This window comes from Sycon ciliatum, chromosome 9 (assembly GCF_964019385.1).
Source record: "Sycon ciliatum chromosome 9, ocSycCili1.1, whole genome shotgun sequence".
NCBI lineage: Eukaryota > Metazoa > Porifera > Calcarea > Leucosolenida > Sycettidae > Sycon > Sycon ciliatum.
In genome coordinates this window covers 29,788,987-29,811,364 of record NC_088651.1, presented here as the reverse complement: position 1 = coordinate 29,811,364, position 22,378 = coordinate 29,788,987, and the positions used below count along the sequence as shown (strand labels likewise).

General features: G+C 48.4%; 1 protein-coding gene across 1 annotated transcript in view; it reads right to left on the bottom strand.

The window, feature by feature from the left end:
- The window catches only part of LOC135824423 (protein slit-like), a 298,036-nt gene that overhangs the window by 98,100 nt on the left and 177,558 nt on the right, over positions 1 to 22,378 (bottom strand). The window contains exon 9 of the mRNA XM_065337158.1: positions 8,836 to 8,907. Within this exon, the coding sequence (XP_065193230.1) occupies positions 8,836 to 8,907 (72 nt within the window). The remainder of the gene's footprint in view (positions 1 to 8,835; positions 8,908 to 22,378) is intronic.

Below are 22,378 nucleotides of genomic sequence, written 5' to 3'. Positions count from 1 at the left end.
TGGACGTCGTAACTACAGCGGAGCTATGCTAGCGGATTTCTGAGAGTCGTTCGGTCTCTTTGCATGTAACACTACCTTTCAACATCCAGCTAGGCATCTAACAACCTGGACAGGTTAGAGGCGCAACGCAAACGGCGGTTGCTCTATTCCTATAATCAAATAGATTTCATCTTGTGTAGCAGCAACCAGAAGCAGATTTTCACAGATGCCCGATCCTATGCTGGGACACTGGTGAAATCAGACCATCGGCTGGTTGTCGCATGCGCCCGTCTGAGCAGGATCTATGGTCTGTGAGCACATAACAACAAAAAAAAGAACCGCGAAAGCTCAGAAGTTTCAGGTTCATAGATTGAGCGAACACACTTGCCGGTAAAACTTCCAGTCCCAACTCACCCATCGGATCGCCAAAGACGCAGTAGACACATCCACACTGGAAGCACACTGGACATGAATCTCATCTTTCATACAGCAAACGGCAAAGAATACCATTGGACTGGCGCAGCCCCCCAAAGAAGCAACAGTGTTTCATGGATGATTAGCTACATTCCTGGTCAGAAGAGAAAAAAGCGGCTGCGACTGCTGATAACTACAAGTAGGAATCCACAAAAAGTGGCTGATCTGAAGCATCGGCGGAACACCCTCTCACACCGAATCCGGCTGCGAGCAAAGGATCTAGCATCGAATGAGCTGGACGCTCGGGCGAGGGAAGTAGAAGCAAAGAAGGATACAGCACAGATGTTTCATGCAGTCCATCTACTCCAGTGACAAAAACAACAGCCTATCATTGTGCATGATGAAACGGGTAGACAAGTAATACAGCCAGTCTCAGTAGCCATCCAAATCACCGACCACTTTTCTAAGCTGTACACGCCAGAGCCTGGTGCACTGTTTCTGTGGCGGCCGGGCCTTGCAGACCCGGATTGCGCTATTCAGTACCGCCGGCTTTAGTGGCCCATTTCTGAGGCAGAGGTGACACAGGCAGCTGGAAAATTGAATAATGGCAGGTCAAGTGGTTCAGATAACATGCCAGGGGAGCTGCTAAAGTACTCACCTGCCCTCGTCTACTCCAATATCGCCCAGGCATTGTGTTCCCGAATCGGATCAGGAACGAGAGGCTCTATGAGCGTACCGGCGCGGTTCTTCTCAGTAGTATCATCTTGAGAGCTAGGTGGAGGCTCTTTGGGCACGTCCTCCGGTTCCCGGCTGACTCCCCACCATCACTGGCCATGGATGCGTACTTTGCAGATCCTCGTCCAGTGTGCTGGAGGGGACAACCAAGACGCACACTACCAACGCTACTACAAGACGATGCCAAGTGGATTGGACTTTCCTTGTCAAGCAAAGTCGATCTGGAAGCGTTCCGTGCTCTTGCTGTTGACCGAAGCGGTTGGGTGGGCATCTGTGCCCGAGTGGTGTCGTAGAAGATGTAGTGGCAGCTACTTCGACGGTGTCTTGTTACGAATGATTTTCACGCCACACTTGAGCTCGGGCTTATCCAGTGATTTGATACTTGACTTACCCACGACTGCCATCCAGAGCACTTCTGAAGGCCATTTAACATTTGTTTCGAGAAGGCCATTTTATTCGTTTCGGAAACCCTGCGCCACTCTCTATACAACGTTTCGGGGAAATCACACCTCATCAGTTGAGCTTGAGTAGGCTGAAGAATATTGTGCTGAAGAGCATCACTTATATAGTGCTCTCCAGGTACAAACATCACCACGGGTATAACTTAGCACAGACACTCACATGTCAGCATAACAAATACTTAGTGAACACCAAATAGCAGTCTGAGTTAGTGTCGCTCTGGGACGGAGAAAACAGACGTCGACGACCCTCTCTTATTCACAACGCTCTCACCTCCAGGCACAACAAAATTTCTTGCAAGTTAGCCTAGTCGAAGATTCGCTGGTATTATAGCGGTCCTGAGTCTGAGTCAAGTGTCAAGTCAAATCGGCGCAGAGGCGCTAGCTCCAGTGTGGGGAGCAAATCCTTTCCTAAAATACCATCGCCGAAGTCGCTATCACTACTTTGTACTGTGCGCGACAAGCTGGTTTGGAAGTAGCAGCATTGCGAATTGCGGGGCGTTCTCGCCACTTTTATTTTTTTATATTATGTCTGTACCTCATAGCATTTCAAGACAGCCAATTGAGTTGTGGAGATGGTGCAAATCATGCAAACCAGCCGAAAGTGTTCGCGTAAGCCACTTCAAATAGATACACAAGTCCACAACAGTTACAGAAAAAGACGAAAAGAAGACAAAACTAAGGTGCCGACACCACACGGGCACAGAAGCCCACCCACCGCTTCGGTCAACAGTAAGGGCCCATAATGCCTCCAGACCGACTATGCTTGACAAGGAAAATTCATTCTGGTTGGCATCATCTCGTCACGAGTAGCGTTTCCAGCGTATGTCTTCGTCGGCCCCTCCAGCCCCCTGGACCAGGCTCTGCGAAGCACGCTCCCATGCTCAGTAATGGTGAGTAACTCGCCGGGAGCTGAAGGGCGTGCCCAAAGAGCCTCCACCTAGCTCTTGAGATGATCATACCAAGAGAAGAAGAGAGGTACGCTCATAGTCATCCACAAACTCGAGATGGACTGCACGGACAGCGAAACAGGTGAATAAACAGACCAACACCTTGGTCGTGGAGGAGTCGGACTGCGTGATGAGCAATGGTCCAAAGTAGTCCAGACCTAAAAACTCAAATGGATGAGCAGAGTTGACACGCTCAGCAGGTAGAGGCGGCATCAAAGGAAGACGATACAGTGGTGAGTCTTGACGAAGGCACACAAGACATAACTTCAGTTCATAGCGAACAGCCTGACGACCATGACGAACCCAGAAGTTGAGGCGAAGCTGTGCGAGGATGTGGCTTGGACCAGCATGCAGCAGGCGGACATGGATGTCGAGAATGATCACGTCCATGCCGCTTCTTCCTCCGTTACTCCCGTTTTATACACGCTTCCCGCTGCTTTGACCGTCCCTGTAAACGTCTCACTTAGTCAACTGAGGAATAATCGTCTCTTTATTAGTAAAGAAGCAGTTTTATACAGTAAGTAGAATAACAGGTGCCAAGGTTAGCCATGAACAGTAAGTGCTAGAAGTTCCACAAGGTGTGCAACTGATAGGCGCGCACAAGCTGTGCAGTGATAGGCGCGTACATAGGTGTGCAGTGATAGGCGCGTACATAGGTGTGCAGTGATAGGCGCGCACAAGCTGTGCTGTGACAGGTGCGTACATAGGTGTGCAGTGATAGGCGAGTACATAGGTGTGCAGTGATAGGCGCGTACATAGGTGTGCAGTGACAGGCGAGTACATAAGTGTGCAGTGATAGGAAGGCAGAAGAAGGTGTAACGGTTACACCATCCCCCTCCTCTCGATTGTGCAAAACACAAAAGAATGAAATACTTAAGAACACAAGTGGAGCAATGTTTCTTCCGGACTCGTCCTTGAGAAAATTCTCTGCCTCCCAAGTTGTCTCGTCATAACCCTTCCACTTAACCAAAACTCGGGTGTGCCTTTGCATACTCGGTGATCCAAGATTTCTTCCACAATGTACCCTGTTTTGCCGTCCAAATCAGTTGCAGGCGGCCAAAGCGGCTGGCGGCGCCGAGGAATTGCGTTCACTTTGTATGGTTTCAGCGTGGTCACATTGAACACAGGGTGGCAGCGTAAGGTTGTCGGCAGGTTTAGGCGATATGCATTGTCATTACCTGACTAGGTGAGATGAGACGCCATAAGCTTACGGGTAGACTCCGTGACTGGGTAACTGGGTGACTGGGTAACTGGGTAACTGGGCAACTGGGCAACTGGGCGACTCTGGATGACTCAGTGACTCTGGGTGACTCTGGGTAACTGGGTAACTGGGTGACTGGGTAACTGGGCAACTGCGTAACTGGGCAACTGGGTAACTGGGCAACTGGGTGACTGGGTAACTGGTGGAGTCTGGGTGACTCTGGGTAACTGGGTGACTCTTGGTAACTGGGTGACTCTGGGTAACTGGGTGACTCTGGGTACCTGGGTGACTCTGGGTAACTGGGTGACTCTGGGTAACTGGGTGACTCTGGGTACCTGGGTGACTCTTGGTAACTGGGTGACTCTGGGTACCTGGGTGACTCTGGGTAACTGGGTGACTCTGGGTAACTGGGTGACTCTGGGTACCTGGGTGACTCTGGGTTACTTTTTTTTAAACAATTTAACACAATATTGTGGAAAGGTCACAAGACTACGACACAAAATCAAAAGGAAAGCTTTACAATAATAATAATAATAATAATAATAATCAAAATTTTGAAGGACGCTTCACGCAGCTTCATTATACTTGAATTGTTTGCAGGCAACCTGCCTACACTCAAGAGAGCACTCAAGAGAGCACTGCATTTCACACAAATCCATTGGTAACGATACCAATGGATTTGTGTGAAATGCAGTGCTCTCTTGAGTGTAGGCAGGTTGCCTGCAAACAATTCAAGAATAATAATAATAATAATAATAATAGTAATACTACGTAGCCTATTATTACAGGGTGCGACTGAGCTCTTGGCTCTGGGCTCTCGGCCATTTTACGTAGCCTGTAAAATGTAAAGAGTCACTGAGTACAGTTTAATTCAATATCCACGTCCAATATTAAAAATAAAAATAATTTGCTGCAATTTATAGATTCTCACATGCGAGCAACCTGGGCCTCAGCAGCAACCAGCTCAGCAGACTCCGGATGCCGAACCGATCGCTCACGAAAAGACCCCGTGAACCCCGCAAACACATGATGCATGATCGCAACAGGGCAAATGAGAGACGGCATCTGACGTAAGATATTACGTGATAGTACTGCTCCTTCCTCCTTTCCGCTCTCAATAACGCGATTCGGCGATAGAGTGATGTCGCCGCTCTTCCCATGCCACCACTTGCCGACAGCACAACAGGCATGAACGTCGCATGCTCCACCTCTCTCACTCTCTCTTCATAGCATCGTCGCTTTTCTTTTTCATGGCGCCGATAGACAGTGGTGTGTGTTGCAGATCGATATAAGTGTGCATGAGGATTAAAAACCCGTATATCAAGTAAAGTACGCTCAAAACGACAACCCCACAAACCACTGACCGCTACATCAGGCCGCGCATGCTCCTCCACAATAGCAGATCTGTATCTCATTCTCTCTTCAGTGAGTGGCTGCAGCAGTCGCTCGATGGAGACATTGTGACAGGCCTCTTGAAGGAGAGAGGCTGTCACATCCCGGATCTCATTATGGCGGATAATGGTAAAACCACCAAGGAGACATGACAAGGCATGGTCAAACCATTGTCCCGTCCACAAGAGCAATGAGTTGGTAACTTCGGCGGCATCCAACCATAACAAAAGCACAAGCCGTCCATGAACTCAGCTTTGCTCAGTGAAAAGCCATACTTTTTCAATGGACGGCAAGTCAGCCAACTCGAGGTGCCAGGTTCACGGGCGAGGACAATGGTGTGTCGCAAGGCGTCCAACGCATCATTGCTGATACGCCGTGCCGACTCCGCCTGGCTATGACGTACTTCCTTCTTCCTCTTCGCCTTCTCTCGCTGGATGCCAATCAGAGAATTCCAAATATCAGAAACACGATCCACGATACGCCGGGAGAGAGATGCTGTGATGGCGACAGACGACTCATACTGGGAGCACAAAGTCATTGGGCTGACCAGGCCCAGGCCACCTAAACGACAGGGCAATGCAAGTACTTCCCTCAATACCGTGCTAGGCGGTGGCCGACCCGTCATTGCTGGTATAAGCTTCGTGCTTATCGCGTCCTCCAGTGGCTGGAACTGGGACGGAGAAATAGACTGAACGCGGCATAGGAAAGCCCAGCGACTTCTCAAGCCCAAGACATATGCATAATATGCTGCCTAGGGCTGCGAGCGAGCGAAATCAGCCAATCTAGTTAGCTCATCAGCCCACTCCTGGACCTTAGTCGATACAAAGTTCTCCTTGAAGTCAGCTGAGCCGATGGCTGCCCCCAGGTACCGAGCTCCATTACACGTAATGACGACACTGGTGTCGCTGAACAGCTCGAATGCCTCACGATAGCAACGCTCCTTCACCACCAGAATCGATTTTGATGTATTTGGGAAATATCCATAAGCTGGGCCATCACTTGCCAAGATGTCCCACCAACGACCGAGCCTACGCAACACACTCGCCGCTGCGGAATCATCTGCAAACCAAGACTGGATAGTCCCGGCTTGTTCAGCTTTGTGCACGAGAGGCATAATGCCAATGGCATACATGTACATTGCCAGAGGGTCTCCCTGGGTTGTTCCGTCCTCCGACAAGATGCAATCACCGTCGACATATAGGCATGCAGGCGTCCTGTAGGTGTTAATAAAAACAGTGGCCAGAGGCGGGCAAAGGTGTTGAAAATTCCGAATGCAGACGCTGCGATTCAGGCGGTTGAAACCATTTGTTGCGTCTGCCATCAGAATTCCATCGGTCTCGTCTCGAGCAACCGCCTCCTGCATAGCATGTATACCCGCCTCCACCCCGCAGTCCTGACCGGCGCACAGCTGGGAGCAGCCAACAATCTGCTGAACCGCAGGGCCCACAATGGACACAATAATTATTGCTTTCCCCACAATGCGACGAACAACCTCGCCGATGCCAATTGGTCTGACACGGGGCCGCTTGTCCAAGGGCAGCAAGCGACATGCATAGAACGCTATCAATGCACCAGCATCAATATGCTCAGTGGCCACTCTCCTGGCACAAGAAGCAAGCGCATCACACAACCTAACCGAAGCGTCCGTGAAACAGGAGCACATATGACGCCAGGCCTCAGCATCCACACCGCTGGGTCCCGCTGCGCTCTGTGTGCCTAGCGCTGCCTGTCGAATAGCACGGCGCCCCAGCGAAGCAAAATAGATGGGATGCGGAGGAGGAGGCGGCTGTCCCGGTATCAGAGCCTCTTCGCACACGGGCTCAGCCTCATAATGGTTCTGCTTCAATATACCGATTACTGGAACACCGTCAATTTCATCACTGATGCTGTGCACTCCACCACCACGATCAGCACCAAGGCAGCGCAGAGGAGCCGATAGCCTCCCAGATGCGACACAATCCGCAAACTTTCATGCAGGATCATCAGGACGACCTCGAACCCTTGTACTGGACTTCTCTCAGAGATTGTGGATAGCCTCTGTTTCCAACAATAATTTATTAATCTGACCATGAAACCACTGGTCCAAACGCCTGTCCAGGAGCTTGGCATGAGCAGGAGGATACTGCGCGGAACCTGCAGCATCAGCATCTGAAATACTGCTGCCACCATCAACGCGCTGTCAGCGTATGATCCTGCATCACCAAAACAGTTGAAATAAGTAGATAGAGCTGTTTTAAATCTCGGCCAACATTTCCGCGAGGCACTTGAAATGCATTCGTAGCAAGATGCACGCACTTACCATATGCTGTGGAAAGAGCCGTCATAGCCTCAGATGCCATCAAATTCCCCAGACAAAACGTTTCACGAGGGGCTGTCCCATGGCCGCAGGCATCCACACCAGGTACTACTGTGGTCGACAAGGGTCGCTCCTGAACATGTTTCTCTGGAGAAGACTCCGACAATGACTGAGCACAATGAACCGCACCACCATCACGCGCAATTGATGCACATGACGAAGCAGCACAAACACCATGGACAGCATCAAGGTCGGTACTGTCAGGAACCAATGCGACAGGGACGCTGGCACGCAAAGGTCCAGCCATGGAACTGCAACGAGAGACAACAGCCCCTGGCACTGTTGAAAGGTCATCACCCACATGTGCACTCTCATCAGCAGCCGCCATCCGAAAAACAGCATTATGGGTATGGTTCGAGTTACCACCCCCGCCGGCATTGGACAATACCACGTGGTTCACTGGAAACAGAGGACCCACATCGCCTTCCGGCAACATTAACGAGATGTTGTGAGGATTCCGACATTTCTCACTCACGCCAGGTTTGCAATCCAAACAAGTCCGACCATCACGTTTACATATGCATTGCCGGCACTGATCAAATCCATTCTGTGCCTGCGTCTCTGGTGGTAACAGTTCGGCATGGAAGTTTAACCTCATAGTGCCATGGCGCATGGGCCTTCGTGCTCCCCTCCTGTAATGTGCTAGAATTAACACCATAATTATTTGGCATGTACCCTCACTTCGTAGAGCACAACGGCGCGCTCTTCTTCTCCGTGATGTGCACAGTTGCACCTTCTCTCCCCCTCTGTTTAGAGGTGACATAACTCGCATCATTATTTTATTTTTTTGGCGCTACACTCTGTGTAACGCCGTTCACAGAGCACAATGCGCGCTGCTTTCTCCTCTGTGATGTGCTAGTTGCACCTTTTCTCTCTCTCTCTCTGTCCCCCCCCGTTTCTGCATACTAGGTGACATAATTCGCATCTTTTTTGGCGCTACACTCTGCCTATATATACTGCTCTTGTGTGGCTTCCACGGTATTCATTGTTATTACCTGACGATGGCCAAGTGCCGAAACGTTGTAAAAATAACGGAACTGGTTCGGATGTGATGTGCAGCGGTATGGGAATGGGTGTGTCCACCTGAATTCTTTTCCCACATATACAGTTAAGAAAAAGTAGTTGTCCTCGTGACGTGTGGTCATTTCGTTCCTGACAATAACGCGAATCAGAGGCTTCATAACAAAGCATTTTAACACAGCGTCTACAACTGTTTCCTTCAATCAGTGCAGCAGATAATAATACTCACAGATAATCGAGGTTTGTTCATCACGTATCCAGCAGTACTCTATATACACACAGTTATAATTACTGTTCTCTGCGTTCAGTGGTGCAGTTGATAATACTTACAGTGTTTGGAGGTTTGTTAGACCAGAGAACACACCGTCACTTAAAGTCTGGATCCGATTATTCTCCAACCGTCTACAAACGACAAAGCACAAAGACAATGTTGTTCTTGCTTAGTTCCGGGTAGTGCACAAAACACCGAGTCTAGGGTATAGTTGTTCTAATCTAAAAGGCCGAAACATGACGCTGTTTTCAGGAATAACCTAGACTCCTAACCACAACATGATTCATATGCAACTTGGTTGGTTAGGTTGCACACTTCACATATACCACTGTAACATATAGTTTTCGTCATTTTTCTTTCCATTGTCAAGCATGAGGTTTGAGGTTTGTTGCAAAGCTAAGAAAACGCAATTTCTGAAGTTGCTTTATTTGACACTGCAGAAAAATAACTCACCACCCAAGCATGAGAATATATCCTGGCTTGAATTGTTACAAATTGCGTGAGAACTGAATATGACGTTAAACAGTATACCTAAACGGGGACTTCCCCAGGGACTCATAGTCTCATAGTCTTTGGCGGATCATGGCGGTAGAAAAGGTACAAAACCCGTTTTATGGTTCGTGTAGTTAATATTTTGTTATGTTGGCATGCGCCATTTTTGTTAGGTACATGAAGAAATGGAGCAGAAATAACGGAAGTGCGTGCTATAAGGTTGAAGGTTCTGGAAATTTCAATGCTTTTCGAACAGAATCTGTCATTGTTTTAGAGAATTATCCGCAATGGGCGAATGACTCATGGCTTCAATTAGTAATCTAAAGGGCATAATTAAAATTTTCGTTCCGCGGTTCCTAAAACTATAGAACATTTGTTAGTTATAGAGGGATACATGATTTTCCTTTAGACACTGTAGGGCAGCTCTGAAAACGTAGGACATTTTGCTGCTCCATTTACTGTGCGTGGCTGTCAAGGTATCCAATGCATGTAACCCTTTACATCCAACTATTAGGGTTTCACCTCTTGACGGCACCCAGTTACTGCTCTGGACATCTGGACACCGTCTTCTTATAACAACAAATGATGAGAGCGCAGGAGGAGAATGGAAAACAAAAGTCAGGGCAGATCTTGCAGGCTACGCTGGTCAGGTCTTGAAAGTGCGGTGCATAGTCGGGAGTGCAAGTGCGCAGCGTAATGTTTTGAAGAAAAAAGGGACATTTGTTGGTAATGCATGGAGTTTTCAGGAACATTCTGTATCAAACAAAAACACGTCACTTTATCGGGAGTTTTTGTTTGAAATCCCCAGGACCCCGAGAGTAGTGAATGAAGCCTCTTTTATGGTCGAAAGAAACACAATGGATGAAAATGCAATACAAATTTAATGTGTCGCATCCCTGGCTCTCAGTGACCGGACCCAGGAATCACTACGAGCGGCAACTGAATAGGCGTGTGGCCTCACGACAACCCGCAGGGCCTGCTGGAGAGCCGGGTCAGCCGGGTCACGCGCCCGGCTGGGGAACTGCACGACCTGGCTGAACAGATAACACCGGGTCCAGTCTGACCCGGTCCAGTCTGACCCGGCTGAAAAATGTCTCAAACTGACAATGGATTCCTAAAATACCGGTATTTTACGACTTGCGGACCCCATCTGTTGCAAATCTAGCGCAACCGTACACACTACAGTCTACAAGCGACAGAAACTCGGCTAGGGTCAACTGGGGTCAACTGGTTCGAGCGCGATCTAGCCAGGGGCGAGCAGGAAGTAAGGACATTCAAAGTCGATGGGGCAGGCAGTCAAAAGCGTAACTTTGGCTATAGCCTTTGACACAGTTGCAAGCTTTCAGCCGACTGGTGATTTGGACGATGGAGCCCACAGCGAAGAGAAAAAGAACTCACGCTTTCCAAGACTCTTGGAAGAAAGGTCGACCCTGGCTGGATTACGACCATGCCAGTCTATCCATGTCATGCGCTTTGTGCAAGACGCATTTCTAAAGGAAGACGAGCGGCGGTGGATTACGTCGCGATGTTCTCTAAAATTTCCGATTTCCGGGTAATAAATTCGCCTTTCTGTTTTCCTGCGTTTTGAGCAGCCTTTTTGGTTGTTTCTGCCGGATGATCTGACCCGGCTTGATCCGGCTGGCCTGCATGCGCCAGGTACACTCTGACCGGGCTGTGTTGAATGTCTAGAGCAGGCCCTGAAGCCCAACACAACCCAGGGGCCAACCAATATAGCTAGCTTGGTCTAAGTTCAACCCCACACGATCAAGAGACAAAGACTGTTAGTTTTACGTTGTGAGTAGTCATTCAAATCCGAGCTCAAAGTAAACCAAGACAGAGAACTGAGACCGAGTCTCGACTGCAGTAAAAAGGTGAGCGAGAGCTTCTTTTATAGCGCAATTTTGAGATGTGGCGTGATCATTGCCTAGAATGATACGAGGTATTTCCAGGAACTACAAGAACCGGTTAAACTGGAATATGAGCAGCCAGTCAGCAGAAAAGCAGAATGCACGTACGTAATCATTCAAGAAGAAAGAGATAGAAAGACATGGAGAATAAAGACCAAATTGGGACGTGGGGAACCCGCTCATCCAACGTGCCATAGTTCAGTGGCTTCTTATGGTAAGTTCTGCTGCATTCTTGGTCTTGCTTGCATGATACTCTGACCTGTTGCGCGGTGAAGGTTTGGTTTATGCACACGTATCCTTTCTTGCACTTAGCTCTTGTTATACAATGTCATGTTATTCTTGCCTCCTTTCACGAAGCAAGGAGGCATCGTGGAACCCTGTAGAACGTCGTTGTGACGTGGTTGTGCACAAAGCCTGGAGTCACATTTCCAGGAAGCGAAGCACTTCCAAGAAACGTACAACGCGAGAACCCACCTGACCTCGTTCCGGCTTTGGGTCACATGATGTGCCATGCCAAGAAGGCATGTCACCTATGTGGGAAAGGGCATGTCGCTCAACCTACATGCTAAGCACGTGGGACAAGACACTGGCCAAACCACATTCTATCAAAAGGGCATGACAGCTCAGCACAGAGATGCTCACTATGTAGATCCTGCTCTCACATGACTATCAGGCAGCAATCGTCACGTTCAGGGACGTGACAAATGCAAACCCAAAAACCAGAAAAGTAACTTTATAGAGTAGTCGTTGATTTTCCGGGATATTTCCAGGAAAACCGGGAGTGTTTGCTTGTATAGAAATTGTGACGACAAATCAGGGACCAATACGTACATAACACATGACCAATCACACGCGACTCTCATTCCCAGACCAAACTAACACTGCGCATGTTCAGCATTCACTTGACAGTCACTCTCACAGAGACGGAAACTAATTTTCGCACCCTGACACGGCGTAGTCTTGAAAACACCACATACTATAAATGTCACACATAACAACATACTCGCACGTACACTTAAGACCATATTTTTCCTGGTGTTGGGCTGACTGCTCAGCAAACTTTCTCCCACCCACTCTCTTGCTTTAAAGCGACGTTCAATTTTCGAGCAGAGTATTTTAACTCAAAACAGAGACAACTCGCTTGTGATTTGCAAACGTATCGCGTCGACTTCTGAGGATTTCAGGAGCTGAGTGAAAAGGACCCGTTTGACAGAAGTATCAGTAAAACTTACAGTCTATTGAGGTTCAGCAAAACAGAGTGGGTTCACATCTCTGCCTCCACCTCTGAATGGCGAAGATCCAAGCAACTTGGCTCCCTCTTGGGGGAAGAGGAAGATTTGAGCCCACGACTAGACCAAGCATCAACATCGTATGGCCGCATGTATTCGCTCTGGATACGACGTCAACTTGTATCCGAGTAAACAAGGCTTTGTCTATGCAATGCCATCGTCCTACCAACGCTGTTCCACAACTGCGAAACCTGGGGACTGACGGAGGCTGCACTGGAGAAGCTGAACGTCTTCCATAGACGTCAACTACGGACCTTTTTCGGAATTAGGTATCCCGCCATCATCTCCAACAAAGAATATAGTTCCAGAGCGCACGCACAGCCGCGCTAGCACATCGTAGCTGTCCGCCGTTTCCGGATGCTAGGTCATGTTCTGAGGACGCCCTCAGACGCCCCGCCACATCAGGCAATGGACAACTACTTCCGTCGAGATGTCACTGGTGTGCGTGGACGCCTAAAATCAAACCTGGCCACGGCAGTCAAGGCAAGCGCTGCTGCCAGAGACATGCCCCTGAAGATTGATCAACAAGAGCCCCGCCACGCTGGGGTTTTCAGGGCCAGCTTATGCTGTTTAGTATATATTTTTAGGGCTCTGTTATTCGTATGTATTTGTGCAGGCGTTGTGGCAGGATTCCTCACTGTGATTAACACAAAACTGAAAAGAAAGAAAAAAGAATGAAGAAATGAAGACCATGACCGATCTGAGTGAGTTCAGAATACGCGCTTTGGAAAAGCAATCATTGAGGGAACTCTCAGCCTGAGCTGGTTTTACTCACGGCTGCAATGCACGGAGTAGTGAACCCAGGACAGAAGCAGACCAGGCATCATGACTTTGCACATCTATCGTTAGGCTGCTTCATTACGCGATCTGTTTTTTTATTCATCAGCACTCAGCCGAAGCGCCGGAGATTGGCACCCACCGGACAAGCATCCAGCAGCCAAACGTGGGGCCATGCATCATAATTGTGGACATTAAATACGACGGTATGTAAACAACAGAGAGAAACACACAACACTTTCTCAAATATGGATCATAGGAAACAAGAGAGGGTTTGGAGGAAAATGGGACCGCAAGACCTCCACCACCCACAACAGAGCGTTGCAAATCAAGCACCTATACACAGAATAGCTACCGAGCCATAGAGAGCATTCTTCTGCACTTCAGACACCGAGCAGTAGCTGGTGATACCGATGGTTTCAAGGTTTTCCTGGCAACTGTTTGGAAACAGCCCCCAAACTACCACAAGAACAAACTGATTATTCTTTTTCTCACTGAGACTTGGTTTTATTCTATCCCTCCCCGACCACAGTGTAAATATCCGTAACTATGTAGTATTCAGACGTGACCGACAGACAGCCATACTAGGCAGCACAGAAGGAGTTATAGCAGTGTATGTCAAATCCAGTCTTTCCCATAGAATTACTAGGCTGCCACAAATGGAGGACCCCGGACATAGAACAACTCTGTCTTCAAGTAGGCGTCACTCAACAGCTTCCAATGGCATTCCATGTCTTCTACTGCCCGCCACATCGTACCGTATACGAACGCGACCAATTGTTCACTTCCTTCAGGCGTACCTTTGCTTTCAGGAACGCTGTATTGTGTTCTCCCACCCCTTCTGCACATTTGCCTCCAGAAACGCTTTATCTGTAATCGTCAGAGAAATCTCGCATAACAACTGAACTATCGTAATCCGACATCATCATTAGATATCCTTAGCTAGAAAAACGCTAACGTAAACGCAAACCTTCCGTACTTCGGATCGTTCAAGCTGACTTTTCCCTTAGCACAAAGTATGTTATAGTTGAGACGAAGTAGTCGTGACAACCATGGCGGTATAAATTTTCGTGGAAACAGTTGCGGGAAATTCAAAATTTTGAACCAGGGATTAGTTTGCTGTCGTTCCGAAAGAATACCTTGCCGAGGTTTTACTCTTGAATAGCAAAAGCACGGCGAAAATGAGTTTTCGCTGTTCCCAGGTCCTTGGAAACCCTTTCCTAAACGCAGCACCGAAGACTGTACGGGTTCTCCAGCTCCAGCACGTCTGGGAGAGGCCGATGAATTTCTTCCTCAGGAGTGCCGTGGAACTGGTCCTTTGTTTCCCAGATGGGATAGAGGGGAAAGGCACGAAGCAGAGGACGCAGAAATTGTCAACTGAAAGGCAAAACTCGCCAAAAAAAGCTAAATGTCACAAGAGGAAGCAATCTCGACTCTCGATCTCATCTCGATCTGCACGACGTGCTTTTTATCTCCCGCCAGTTACAAAACAATGCGAGTTTTTGCATTTTTTGCAGAATTTCCATAACGAACGTCGGCCCGTTATTTTGAGCTCTGTAACGTTTTTCCGTTATCCGATAACGTCTTTTGTCACGGCTGGGAGTGAGTACCGTAAAGGTTAGCGTTATCGTACTTTTGCTAAGGATGTCTATTATTCATTTTTCTCATATCTTTCTCATACATATAGTCCGGGGGCCAAAGTAGGAAAAAGTCACGTCTAATAGATTTCGTTCCAAGTAAGGGGGCATCAAGTTTTTTTCAATTTGAAAGTCAAGTATCTTCAAAATGCTGCAAGATGGTATGCCATTCAATCAAAATTTCCATCGGGAAGGTCATAAAATGAAGGTGGAAAGAATTGATGATGGTTGCCATGGCAAAAAATCAGTTAATTCAAATTTACAGGAGAACTATGCGATATTTTGATAAAATTCCTGCTGGAAATAAATATATCCCATACGTATGACTAGTTGGCCAAGTTTGACTGAAAACAAATAAACTTCAGGGCCTCAAAGGTGAATTATAAAATCGGATCTACTGCAACTATACATTACTGTACATACGTAATATGCAGGCACACCGACAACTGTACAATTATATTGGTGACCAGTGTACATGTGACATCTATCAAGCCTATTAGAAATGAATAGAGCAGTCTGTGACCAAAGGTGATCTAATGGATGTATGTATGCGAAGAGGAACATGTAGAGGGAAACAGAGCACGCCAAAGTAGTTCTCTAAGTACTGGTACCTATCAGTTGGCAGCAACAAAGAGGAGCGTGTGGCATTCTTGCTGGTGCAGTGGCAGCTCCCGGACAACCTGAACAAGGTGCCCCAGGCAAGGAACTGGTTGCCACTGCAGGCCAAGAGTGCATAATTGTCAAGTCGGCTGGTGCAAGCATGGCCTCTACTGCTGTGGAGGAGTTGCTGTCAACCCAGGAAAAGGCTGACAACAGACTGCTCCTTCATGCGAGGCATGCAGCTGTCAGTGGGTATGAGACCGTTCTGATAAGAACACCAGATACCGATGTTGCCATCATTGCTTGTTCTGTTAGCCATGTTATGCCGTGTACGTTGCCGGTGAAGGTTGGTGCAGGCAACAACCAGCGTACAGTCAACATGACCGCTATTGAAGAGAAGCTCAGTGCCGATGTTTGCAATGCTCTGCCCGGCTTACATGCGTTCAATGGTGGAAATTCCACCACAGCGTTTGCCTTTCGTGGGAAAAGTGCTGCCTTCAACATTGTCCATGGTGATGGTCCCGCCAGTGAATCAGTACGCATACATGTACATGTAGCTATGTGTGAGCTTGGACGTGCATCCACACCCTTACAGTCCATTCAGAAAAAAATGAACTTCTAGCTTTTGGCCATAAATGGGTCAAACGTTGAGTTTTTTTAGAATTTTTTTCTGCAATCCCATATGGAGTCCTCTTCCAATTATGTTTCTGAAGTTTTTTTGTCCAAAAAGCAAGCCATAGCAAGAATAGGATTTCGGCCAGGTTTTGCCTCAAAAACACTGAATTGGGAAAAACCATCAAAATCCAGGCCGTTTGACCCCGCCTGCAACAGTGCATCCTGCGGTTCGAACCCCAGTTCAGGTACCTTTTTAGACCCTTTTTCAAATTTCAAAGTTCGCAGCACTGCACTGTGTACGATGAAATCACGAAAAATCGCCAAATACGGGAGCTCGCCAGAGCCAGGACCCATCTTTTTATGAATGGACTGTAATTTCACACCAGCCACTTTGGATGCCATAGAAAGGTTCACTTGTCAGATCCACAAGGCGTCCAAGTGCCAGCAGGTGACCGAAGCCTGGTATGAGGTGGTTTGCCAAAAAAACAGCAATCCAACCAGCTACCTCCCTGCATGAACGTTGCTCATGTCGTCGCCATAACAATCATGTTGTGCACTGATGTCTGCAATTGCACGCATGGTGCTCCTGTGGTTGAATGTTCTAACTGCCAAGAGGACCGTGAATGTGTCAGAAGCAATAACAAACGATGATGCGGAATAATACAAGTAACTGCACTATGAAGAGTCGTCCTGAGTCTGAGCCGACTTCAAGTTGGCCAACCTAGCAGGGCTTGAAGAGTCATAGATAGTGCAATGCACGACTTGCCTTTTGTCCTGTTTCCTGAACACGTCTGTGGTCCTCTGTTATGTGTGCATGCCACACTTCCTTAGCTGTATCGCATTCCTTGCAGATAGTGTTGCGTCACTGCCCGTACATACATGTTCCTCTTCGCCATACATGAATGTACATACATGTACATTTACACTACAGAACAACAAGGACAATCAAGGCTTGTTTGCTGCTACTTTAAGTTTCATGCTTACGCAATCATCAGGCAACATGAAGATCGGGTGCCGACCATGCCGGTATATATGCCAGGAGAGGGTGGTATAAAAAGCTGTGTGAGACTGTGGGGGCTAGCGCAGTAGCGGTGATGTTTTAGGCAGGGGGCTGTGTGCAGAGTGTGTGGTTGTTGAAGGCAGGGGCTAGCAGTGCAGTGTGAGCGCGAAGTGTGTGGCTGGTGTGGGCAGGAGGTGGTGAACAATGCGTGTGGATGTTGTAGGCAGGAGGCTGTAGAGCTAGCAGTGTGATAATAGCGCAATGTAAATGGATATGCCTGGTGTGGGCAGGGTGTTATGAGCAAGGTGTGTGAACGTGAATGGTGTGGGCAGGAGGCTGTGGAGACATATTTAGGTGACACCGTGGTTTTTTAGGAGATACTTGTTCTCGTGTCGGCACTTGGACACCATTTCGGAGCGCTTGTTGAGGCTGGACGGTGACCCTAGCGTGTTCAGGATGTGATACTTTTCTCTGGTACAGAGAGAACACCGCTTCGTGATGTTGGAGTATGCCCGGGCGCGATCTTTTATCCTCCATTCGACTTCGTATTGGGCGTTGGATTTCTTCAGCTTCCAGATGTAGTTGGAGAACTCAGTGCAGCTGGAGTACTTCTCGTATCTTGTTGTAGTCATGTGGTTGGCATGGCGTGACTTGAATGGTGGCGCCGACATACCGGTGTATTCCTTTTTGGTGGGGCCAGACGTTATGGATGCCACATATATCAGCTCCGTCGTTTGGCATTCACCGTTGAGTGGACAAGATGGCTTGTCTCGGCAGTTGCAGGGCTTTTCCGGTTTTTTCGTTTGCGGGCAGAGGACCGCTTTGTTGTGGCTTTTGATGCGTGCAGCCATATTTGGCATGCAACTGTTTCCGGTTTTTTCGTTTGCGGGCAGAGGACCGCTTTGTTGTGGCTTTTGATGCGTGCAGCCATATTTGGCATGCAACTGTTTCCGGTTTTTTCGTTTGCGGGCAGAGGACCGCTTTGTTGTGGCTTTTGATGCGTGCAGCCATATTTGGCATGCAACTGTTTCCGGTTTTTTCGTTTGCGGGCAGAGGACCGCTTTGTTGTGGCTTTTGATGCGTGCAGCCATAAAAACCACGGTGTCACCTAAACATGTCTCCACAGCCTTCTGCCCACACCATTCACGTTCACACACCTTGCTCATAACACCCTGCCCACACCAGACATATCCATTTACATTGCGCTATTATCACACTGCTAGCTCTACAGCCTCCTGCCTACAACATCCACACGCATTGTTCACCACCTCCTGCCCACACCAGCCACACACTTCGCGCTCACACTGCACTGCTAGCCCCTGCCTTCAACAACCACACACTCTGCACACAGCCCCCTGCCTAAAACATCACCGCTACTGCGCTAGCCCCCACAGTCTCACACAGCTTTTTATACCACCCTCTCCTGGCATATATACCGGCATGGTCGGCACCCGATTTCATGTTGCCTGATGATTGCGTAAGCATGAAACTTAAAGTAGCAGCAAACAAGCCTTGATTGTCCTTGTTGTTCTGTTGTGTATTACGCTCTGCCTTTGTGGTGTTGAGCACTGTCAGCACTCTGGGTACATCCTTCGGTTCATGTACATTTATGTACATTTATCTATCTATTTCTGCATGTACATGTATATCCATTAGATCACCATTGGTCACAGACTGCTCTATTCATTTCTAAGTTTTTTCGAATAGGCTTGATAGATGTCACATGTACACTGGTCACCAATATATTTGTACAGTTGTCGGTGTGCATACATATTTAATTACGTATGTACAGTAATGTCAATTTGCTTGTATAAATCCATGGTAGGGTACAATTCCTTTTTCTCCAGAGCATTCCTTATGTGGAATGCCCTCCCTGCTCACTTGAAAGGAAGTGAGGACATTAGATCATTTTCTACAGAACTTTTGCACGATCTAAATGACGAAAAATTGACTATATCCCTATATAAATAATCTACGTGGAGATACAAGTTTAATAATAGCAATGAAAAGACATTAGTATGAATGCCGCAGACATCACCACGCAACATGACAATTTGTTCAAGGTTTGGTTTTGTGTGTTTCCAAAATCGATTTTCACGTTCCGATCATCAGTGGAAATACGGAACTAAAGAGATCAAGGGAAAAACAAAGGTTAAAAATCCAAAGAAGTGTGACACATGACGGGTAACTTTTGGTAAGTATTACAAAAAGTGAGAACTAAAATAAAGAGTAAGTGTGACAAACGGGCATGAACAGTGCAGAAACAACTCATGAACACGGGGTGCAAACTCACGAAAATAACCTAAGTGCTAAAACATGTTCTTTTTGCTTACACAAATCGGGCTTATGCGTACGAATACAAACAGCTTCAAGGACCTTCAACTGCTGGACATAACGGGCACGACACAGTACAGAGAAGTGGGAATCATCATACACACTCAAACAATCGGGACGAGATAACAAATGCAAGTACACAGCTGACTTCTTACGAATTTCACCCTCATCAGCTCCATCACCTTCCCTGCCACCTGACTCCTCCTCGTCCGTTTTATCACCATCACCACCAGCCGTCTCACCGTCATCCGCCTCGTCTTCATCCGCCGCCTCGTCATCACCCGGCTCATCGTCATCTGTATCCTCGCCGTCATCCGCCTCGTCGTCATCTGTATTCTCGTCATCCACTGCATCATCACCCAACTCATATTCACCACCAGTCAGTCGTCTGATACCATCCATGTTCTCCTTCCTACGTCTGTCCCGTGTCACTGTCCTTACCTCATCTACGTCCCGAGATTGTGTTCGGTTTTGCCCCCGGCTTCCGGTCTCCTTCGATGCTCCGCGTGGGCCTTGGCCATTCCTAGCATATATTTCGGCTGAATAATTGGCGGTCGACCTCCGTGGTCTCTGGACCCACGGATCAAGCGCCGGAGGGTGCTGCGGTGTCCGCACAGCCGGATACTGTGTCAAAGAAATGGGCTCAATTTCTGTGATTGGCGGTACTGTTGTTGTTGCCGACTCCTCCCCAACCCCAGCCACCAACGGCACTGGTGGTGGCTCCGGTGGCGGCAAGGGCAACGGTGGAGAAGGCACATTCGGTTGGCTTAGTGATCCACCACTCTTCCTCTGCACCGTGTGTTCGACTTGCTCTGGTTGTGTCGGTGGTAGAGGGAGCGGGTTTTTGCGTGGTCTTCCCCGCTTCGGGCGCTTCGCTTTTGCTGCGTCCGGCAGCATGTGAAGTGGTACATGCTGCTTGATACGTGCGCTCAGGTGTTGAAGGGTCCTACCAATGTACTGGCTATCACAATTCCGGCACTCAAATTGGTAGACCAAGTGGCTCAATAGGTGGGATGGTAGGACATCCTTCCTCACCGTGAACGCACATATCGTAGTGAAAACAGGGATGAAGTGCGCCGCAAAGTATGTTTGTGTAACTAGCGTTTTGATTGTGCGGCACAATGTCTGTGATGCCTCTCCTTTCCAAGGTAAGGAAAGGTAGACTGGGCAACGACTTGGACCTATGATGACGACCTTTGGTTTTGATGCTGATTTAAGGAGGTTCGCGACGGTTAGCGCCATGTTGGATTTCCGAATTTTTTTCTGAAAAATAATGCCTTTCGGAGTGGAAAAATGGGACGCGATCATGCACAGAAAATAGTTTGACCATGACTTCGCAGCGCGTGCTCGAGTCGAGACAAGATTTGAGGAAGAAGCTCAGCCACTAGTGGACTTGCGGATTTGTTTCGACATTGGCGGTTTTTGGATAGCTCGGTTCTCCTGCCGACGTGTCGTGGAGATGAAGACGCGGGAGAGTAATCCGTCACCCACGACGCGGCCTCTCATTCTGCGTACTGGACGATGCAAGAAGCCGAGGAGGGGGACGCTTCGCAAACTCAAACGATCGATCGAGTTCCTGAAAAACGGAAAGGGCGATCTCCATCACTAACGCCACTGGATTCGACTCCCGCGAAGAGGTCGTTCAGTGCCCCTCTTCACGGTCGACGAATCGTTCATCTCAGGTATCTGGCTGTGGGATTGTCTGCGTGCCAGAATCCTGGATGTGGCAAACCTCTGGCGCTCATTGATCGCGTTGAAGAGAAGAGGTACGACCTGGGCAGCGTACTTGTCATTCCGTGTCAGCAGTGTGGGATGGAGAATTTTATAGATACAGATAGCCCTGTAACTGCTCAACACCCTGGCCCCCGTGCTTCCACAAGCAACACCAAAGCTGCTTTGGGTAAGTGCGTTTTTCAATCTCATAAGATTTACTCATGATATTTGGGAGTCATTGCCACCCTATGGCTATGGAAATGTATGAGCACACTGTATGCGCGGCGGCCGCGAGCGTCTGTGTGTTTGCATAGACCTGCATGTTTGTGCATGTGTGCACCATACGCATGTATGAACATGCACATGCATATGCGCTCATGTGGACTTGCCCTCGCACACATACTATACACACGTGCATGACCGCTCCCAGGGCATGTTGGTGTTACATGTGTATGCGGGCATCTCCACTCATGCACATGAGTGTGCACATGCATGTGGGTGGGTACGCACACGTGCGTGAATGTATGTGTGTGTGTACGCGCGCGTGTGTTCTATTGCGTGTGAGAGCATGCATGTGTGTGTGCGTGTGCGTGTGTGTGTGTGTGTGTGTATGTGTGCACGGATGTGTGTGTCGATGGTGTGCATTTTTGTGATTGGTGAACACTCTGATCCCTAAACCGCGATACCGGAGCTCCCAAGCTACAGCCTCAGATTGATTTATAGTTCATCGTTGGGAATGAGTTCGCTGCTCATGATGCTGTTGCGGATGTTGCGGCCCTAGCTGAAATTGTCGAAGCTCGCCCTGATGCCAGTATCCTGTAGCACTCTGTCACTTTTGCATCAGCATGTTCGGCGATGAAGTTTGCAGAACAGCAAAAGCGGCTGGCCACCCTTCAACCGTTGGTCCAAGCAACGTGCTTCTCTAAATCAGTTGCAGTGCGGGCAGCTGCCAGTGGGTTGGTGATGAAGCACTTTGTATTGTCCTACAAACGAAGTGGTGAGCCAGCCATTTCCAGACTGATGAAGGAGCAAGTCGGAGGTAAGAAGCGGGTGACAGTCTCAAGGAAGATTATAATAGTGGTGGCTGAACACCTAGCGAAGAACCAGCAGCAACCCAACTGTAAGGAACGCCCTGTGGCACAGTGCTTCACTTGTTTATGCGCACCGTAAAATACCATCATTTTTGCCAGTGTGGGATCACATTCTAGCTCGCATAGTTGAAGAACAAGAGGACTCAA